Consider the following 7,767-nt stretch of genomic DNA (forward strand, 5'->3'; position numbering starts at 1 on the left):
GTCACACCAAGGTCTTTTACAGACAGAAAGACCATCCAGAGATGCTCTGCAATCAGAAAGTTTACTTCTAGCCACATGTGGTTCTAGTAAAAGTACAATGTCTTAATTGCACAATGTCTCAATATCATGATAGTAGAAATTGTTTTTCTACCCAGCCACCACTCTACACACACACACACACACACACACACACACACACACACACACACACACACACACACAATCCACACACTACATACCCAAGGCAGCCAACATGTACACCAACAACACAGTATCTCTTTGTGTTTTAAAAAAGATTTTGTCCTGATATAGCACAATGGTCTATATAACAAAATACTACAATCTGGCATAGGGGCAAAATGTACCATTAAATCTAAGTACTCAGGCAACAGGTTTGGAATAAAAATTTAAAATCAGGCAAAAGACAAAATAAAGATTTTCCAAAAAAAAAAGAAGGGTAAATCACATTAAACCAGGTACAACTTCACTATAGGAAACACAGCTTTACAACACACACTACACTATAACTACTGTGTCTTAAAAATCAGTGCTTTAGTTGGCTTTGTTCCTGCAAATGAACACACTGAAAGAAAACACAAGAAACAGTTTATATGATATTTAAGGAAAATTTAGCCAAATGGACACCCCTTCACAATTTGGTGCAAAATATTTGACAGTTATCATGACTATTGCGCTTTTAGGATTGTAGGATAAGCATCCCAAAGAATGACAATGCAGAATTCTGTCAGAGCATTCTAAGAGTTCAAGGAAAAACACCCATTAACTCATGCAGACTTAAGCTAGGCAGATATCCTTCATTTATCCTTTATTCCCCAAATAAAGTCCAGAATTAAACCCTTAAAAACCCATTTGGCTTTAAATCTCACAAGCCCACCAACATCCAACCAATTAGTCTAAACCAAACCAGATAAAAAAACAAACAAATCATAAACACTAGCAACTTTAAGAACCAAAGTAAACTAGCAAATTATCAGGCCCTAAACAGGAAGCGTGAGCTGGCAGAATAATATTTATTCCTTTATTCCGCTAACGCCATGCGACGCTTTGGACGGCAAGTGCCTGATGGCTTACTTTATTCTTCCGTAGCAGTTTTTGTTGCTAGCCCAACGCCAGCCTTCTTCCTTTCTCAGCCAGGCTTGGGCCATCCATCGCATAGTACTTTATCCACATTCCCACAACTGAGTACCTATGGGGCGTTAAGGGCCTTGTTTATGGGCCCAAGGGTGGCAGCCTGGTATGGCCACTCAGTGTTGCCACCGAACAAGCCATACTGCAACTCCAGGACCATAGAGCCTATACTCAATTCAATTCCTTTTTATTTGTATAGCGCTTTTAACAATGAACATTGTCTCAAAGCAGATTTACACAGATAATGTGGTGATAAAAAGGAATAAAATGTTCTTTATAAGCGTATGTTTGTCCTTGAGGAGCAAGCCGGTGGCGACTGTGGCCAGGAAAAACTATACTGACACCCTTCACAGGCGTCTTTGCTCACCAGCCAACATGACATGTTCCTTTTACTTGTGCTTTCACTTTGGCTTTCCACAAAACATTTAAAGACATTTAAAAACTGTGCCCCTACCCTTCCTCTATTGTGTGTATGTTCTGCTCGATGCTGCAGTGAAACTACTCACTCCTCTGATCATATCTCGCTGGACCATTACACATTCACCATTAATCTGATTCAATATATTTTAAATTTACTGTACTTCCCTAATTTGTATTTTATTTTGTACATAATTACTGTAACCTACTTTTGATTTATATCACCACCATTCATTATTTAATTATATGATTTATTTTTTTATTAGTAGTTCACACTAACTTCTTCATATAACGTACAAAATTCTGCTTCTGGAGTACAAACCTCTAGTTGGTTACAATTCGCATAAATAAAAGAATTAATAGAGCAGAAAATGACCTATTGTATTTGGTTAATTCTTGCAAATGTAGCGATCAATGACGTGCAGCTTTTGCTGTCACTCTAATATGACTATTTTGTGTTTTAGCTTTACCTTCTTCACTTCATTTCACTGACACCTCTTAGGACAGCATAGTGGGTTTGCATTAGCAGCTACAAAATACAAATTTAACACTTAGAGTCAACTCCAGACCTTCAAACTCCTTCATATGCTATAAATAGGAAAAAAAAAGAAGACACATCTGCCCATTAAACTTTTTATTACTTTAGGTAAAGCTGAAAGGATTCACTTTATTTATATGTTCATCTTTCCATCATATAGGTGGTATACAAAGGTTCAAATATACAAATAATTTTTAAATGTGTCCAGAGCAGGGCAGTTTAGCTTTGTTTTACCTAGGTTATAGTTTCATCAAGCACCTTTCAAACAACGATCTGTAACCTATAACAAAAGCTTTTTTACCTGGTGGAATATATATTAACTGCTATGTTATAGGTTACTCTAAAATGATAAGTTTATGTAAATGTTTTAATGCAAGATCACTCTTTAGAATTGATCTAGTATTAAATCACATTATGGCTGATGTCTACTTTTATTACAATGGTATGAATTGATGTGCTTAAAAATGTTGCCTTTGATAGGTTTCATTTATTTTCACTTTAAAAACTCACTCTGGTTTTAAACCAGTTATGAGCTGTTTTCTGTCCATTCGTAGCATTGTTGAGTTCTGATGAACTGCAATTACATTCCTGAGGGTAAAATGCCCAATTTTCCAAATGGGAAAATAAAAACTTTTAATTGTTTTAACAACAAATTATTTCACATGAAATTAGATTCATAACAATTAGATGTTTAATAGTATGTGGGAGAAAGTTTAAGGCTAATTGCACTGCTCAGCCATTGAAATCACAATAGCATGTCATGGATACATCAATTAGGACAAGTTTATTATAAGGAAATAGGATGTTGTAGAAGATTTATTATCATTGTATACAAAAGTTAATGTATATTAAACATTTGCTTATGTACCAATCATTTGTTTGACATTATTGGTTTTATTTTCATTTCTCACATTGCCTGGTATAACTGGCTTCTTAACTATTTCCTTGTTTAACTATTTCCGTGTTTTAGCCTAGATAAAGGTGTGTAACTATGAGGTTGTCTAAAAAAACTACATGCATAAAAACATCAAGTTATGAGTAAATGGTGAAATAAAGCATATCCAAATTAGTCAAAAAATCCAAGTTAGTAAAAAAAGATCTTGTATAATAGGGTTAATATAAATCTAAAGTAAAGAATTTCCTAAAGACATCCCCAAAACTCCTATTGTAAAATTTAGTAAAAACAAAAACTTACTTGGAGGGTTTAAAATGATTACATAAGGCAAAAGATTTTAACATAATCTTGTTTTGTAAAGGAAGAATCATACAAATATGGTTCATATAAATTTACCCTAATGTATTGTGAATTTCAAAAGCCTGATTACAGCATCATTAAACCATCACTGTGTTACCATTTGGTGAATTTAAGGATAACTGTGTCTTGCGGGTTTGGTATGTAACAGCCAACACCTAAATGAGTTGAAAAAGAGTAAAGTTATATAATATACATATTGCATGTATTTTAATCTAAAAAAAGAATCTTTTATATTAAATCAGTACTTACCGACATCAGGAATTATTAGGGTGCCATTACTTCGTCTGACAAGAAGCTGCCAGTATGTATGGTCAGTTGAATTCCCTGCCAGTCCGTTCACACTCACAAGGAATGGACCATAGTTTGGATCCTCTTTTATGGTGAATCTATGCAGAAATGAAATAGTGAAGAGTACAATTAGCAAAGGAGAACTTTGTAAATAATTCAAAACATTTTTCCAATTTCAGTACAATCAAAAATAAAAGATAATCTTGCATCCCTCATATCTGAAATGTCTATTCAATTGTGTCATAATCAATCATTGTAAAAAAAAAAAAAAAAAAAAAAAAAAAAAAAAAAAAAAAAAAAAAAAAAAAAACCACCAGCCATTTAGAAGTTAAAAATACCCAACACTGTTTTACTTAACTTGCCTGAACTTCTTCGTGGCTGCTTGGATCTTTCTCATAGCACCAAGTAAGATCCCTCTGTATGCAATGTCAGTGGTGAAAGTTAAATTCTTCTTGTTAGTGATTGAGTTGTATACCATCAGTGAAATACTATTGGGCTGTGGGAGATCTGTAAACAGAAGGTTTGGTGAAAATCCATTATTTGAAATCTGATATTATGCTGATTCCAAAGGACCTACAAAACCCTATTTATTTTTTTATTAAAAATGTTTACTTTAATACAAACTACACAAGTATAGAGATGTATCACAATCAAAAGTTAGACATCTGTACCATTTAGCTATCAAATTAGTTGTTAAGCTGATAACACGTATAGGTAGCAGATATAGTATTGAATTTCTTACCTGAAGTGAAGACCAGGGGAGCCACGAAATATATCAGCATAACTGTAGACACAAGAGTTGCAACTTTGAAGGCCATCTTGCTGATTCTTTGATTTACTGCTCTGTCTGCATGTGTGTGTGTTTCTGTGTGTGTGTCATATGCAGGAACACCTTTTATAAGTTTTTATGTTCCTGCCCACTTTTAGTGCCTATAAGACCAAATAGAAATGTGCTAATTTTAATATGTTTTATGCATTGTCAGGCTGCAGACGCGGAAGCCGATATAGTCCGATCATTGTCCTTTTATTTCAACAACCGTACAACACAAAAACATAAGCCAAACAACAAACAAAGACAAAAAAACAACAAACAAAGACATCCGCTCGATACGCGTTGTCCGCTATGAGTTTGAATGTCCCAAGCATAATCCATAAAGCCTTCGGCAATGAGTAATCCAAGTCGGAAGTGGAATTCGCATATACAGCCGGCGGCCGAGCAGCCACGCGATTGTCCAGCTTGACAATATAACGACCGACAGCCTGTGACTCAAGAACGTGAGTTTATGTAGTCTGATCTTTCATGAGCCACAGCTGTCGGTAATCTTGGGAAGCAGCGTGACTGCTATCGAGGGGGGGCGTGGCAGGGTGGATCTCTGACAGCTACAGACGGGGGCGTGGCAGGGTGAATCCCTGACATGCATAACATTGTTTAAGTCAAATAAACCTTTATTTATATATGTGTTTAGATTACAAACTTCATAAAAGTTCATTTGAATTAATTTTGGTTAAATCATTTGGTTGTATCTATTTTCAGGAATCATTTCAAAAATGCGCCTTGTCATTATGATATCATACTGTTAATCATAATCATTGTTAACTAAACTATATATTATAGTGGCACCATTACCAGCAATGTCATTATACTTGTCAAAGGTTTACATTTTACAGAGGGTTAAGCACAAGGTGTAAACCACTTGTAAGCTTCAAAAACTGGATGTATTACCTTAGACTTTGCTAAAACTTTAAAAGCCTGTACATTTCTGAAACATGCATGGACAGATGCGACAGATGTCCACTTGCACCAAAAATATAGTAGTATAAAAGGTAGTAGTATTAAAGTTCAACTTCAAAATATGTTTGTAGACAACTAAAATAACAATACATTTCCAAAAGTGAAAATATATATGGACCTTATTGTAGCTTATATTGGCTACCAATTGCAATGTCAGGTCAGGTCCGTTCCCAGCTGTCTACAACAAAAGAACAAGAGACTCTGCTTCAATGTACTGCAGTTTAAATTAAATTGGACCATAGCCATCATTGAACAAAAGGGAAGGACATTCTCTATCTACAGTGTCGCCACAGGTATTTACTTGGGTGTCTATGATTCACCTCTTGGGATGGTAGTAACCTGTAAGTCTCATAATACCACTATTGTATCACATACTGTGCTTAAATGGTGAGACTTTTACAACATGTTGTTTAACTGACATACTTTGATAAAAAATTTTATTTACATATTTATAACACAACAGGATTTTAAGTAGAGGGTTTTTTTAATCAAAAATTGGTTTTGAAATGAATGAATTCTGGTTTTCTTACATGTAATATCTTCTGACAACTGTCCTGGGGAAAATAAGAGAGTTTCCTCCTGTAATATATTACCAGGTTGTGGTTTCGCCCACCATTTGTGTGCCTTTTTCTTCATTTGTCACATTATACAGGGCACATTGTACTTGTAGATCATATTTCCAACTCTTTCAATATTTGAAACATTAATCCAGTTTTGTGTTTTTATCCCTTACTCTTATTGAACTGTGCAGGTTAACAATCACAAGAGCACATAGTACATAGCGAAGACTGATGAAGTGAATTTATTGTGTTGCAATCTGTGAATAAATATTAATACTTATGTCAATCCCAAATTTTAAAGAAAAATGAAACATTTCTACTTTTAAAATAATTGAAATGTTTTCACATATAGGTCATATTTTTTTCACAAATAGGTCATAGTTTCAAGTTATGATGTAAATTGTTTTGCATGATTTTTATGTAAAAGAAATCACACATTATACACAAAATCGCACACATACAAGACCATTTAATTTTGACCTTTAGATCCTTATAGGAAATAAATGGTTTGCATGTTGTGATATAGTCACTATATTTTTGCTCTTAAAAACAGCATATGATCGCTTTATCACTGACTTTTCTGTAAAGACCATTATTGCAATCATTATTTGCAATTATCTTGCCATTTTTTAAGAATCATTTTAATCTTCTTCTTCTTCTTTCGGCTTCTCCTGATAGGGGTCACCACAGCGGATCAACCGTCTCCATACCCCCCTGTCCTCTACATCTGCCTCTTTCAAACCAACTACTTGCATGTCTTCCCTTACCACATCCATAAACCTCCTCCTTGGCCTTCCTCTGTTCCTCCTTCCTGGTGGCTCCATCCTCAGCATTCTCCTAACGATATACCCCATGTCCCTCCTCTGCACATGTCCAAACCATCTTACCTCACCTTGTCTACAAAACGTCCTACATGCGCAGTCAAATCAAAACATACATACAGAGTCTGACATGCAGTAAAATGCTTTTTTTCTTACTTCCTTTCCACTTGGTCTCCCGAACACACAACATATCTACCTTTCTCTTCTCATTCATATCAGCTATCTCTCTCCCTTTACCAGTCATAGTACCAACATTTAAAGTGCCTGCCCTAATCTCCAGTCTCCTCCACTTCTCCTTTTCCTGCTGTCTCTGTAGACTTCTTCCTCCTCTCTTTCTCCTCCTTTGGCCAACAGTAGCCCAGTTTCCACCGGTACTCTGTTGGCCGTTGGTAACCGGGGCCTCGGCCAATCGAGATCTGATTCTGATTTGTGATTTGCATATTTCATTTGGCACATGTTTTACGCTGGATGCCCTTCCTAACGCAACCCTCCTCATTTATCCAGGCTGGGGACTGGCACTAAGAATGCACTGGCTTGTGCAACCCTAATGGCTGGGTTAGAATCATTTTATTCATGGACCTCATTGTAGCTTATATTGGCTACCAAATGCCACGTCAGGTCAGGTCCGGTCCCAGCTGTCTACAACAAAAGGACAAGAGACTCTGCTTTATTGTACTGCCGTTTAAATTTAGTTGGACCATAGCCATTATTGAACAAAAGGGAAGGACATTCTTTATCTACAGTGTCATCTCAGGTATTTACTCAGGTGTCTATGATCCAACTCTTTAGATTGTTGTGTCATATAAGTCTCATAATGCCACTATTGGATCACATACTGTGCTTTAATGGTGAGACTTTTACAACATGTTGCTTAACTGACTTACACATTGATTACACATTTTATTTACATATTTATAACACAACAGGATTTTTAAGTAAAGTATTTT

The 7,767-nt window shown here is 35.6% G+C and overlaps 1 protein-coding gene across 2 annotated transcripts; it reads right to left on the reverse strand.

Moving 5' to 3' along the window:
* Positions 1-2,906: 2,906 nt before the first annotated feature.
* Positions 2,907-5,572, reverse strand: LOC310730008 (transcobalamin-1-like). 2 transcript variants are annotated; one of them, XR_014534713.1, is made up of 5 exons: positions 5,558-5,572; positions 4,390-4,577; positions 4,010-4,154; positions 3,609-3,745; positions 2,907-3,514 (listed from the first exon to the last, which is right to left on the reverse strand). XR_014534713.1 is itself a non-coding variant. In XM_083548746.1 (4 exons), the coding sequence occupies exons 1-4, from the start codon at positions 4,463-4,465 to the stop codon at positions 3,453-3,455; spliced, it is 420 nt and encodes a 139-aa protein (XP_083404872.1). In that variant the 5' UTR covers positions 4,466-4,534; the 3' UTR covers positions 2,907-3,452. The 2 variants fall into 2 exon arrangements, 1 of the variants encoding a protein (XP_083404872.1); XM_083548746.1 differs by lacking the exon at positions 5,558-5,572 and having other exon boundaries at positions 4,390-4,534.
* Positions 5,573-7,767: the final 2,195 nt, after the last annotated feature.

The sequence above is a fragment of the Silurus aristotelis genome, assembly GCF_946808225.1.
Source record: "Silurus aristotelis genome assembly, chromosome: 8".
Taxonomy (NCBI): domain Eukaryota; kingdom Metazoa; phylum Chordata; class Actinopteri; order Siluriformes; family Siluridae; genus Silurus; species Silurus aristotelis.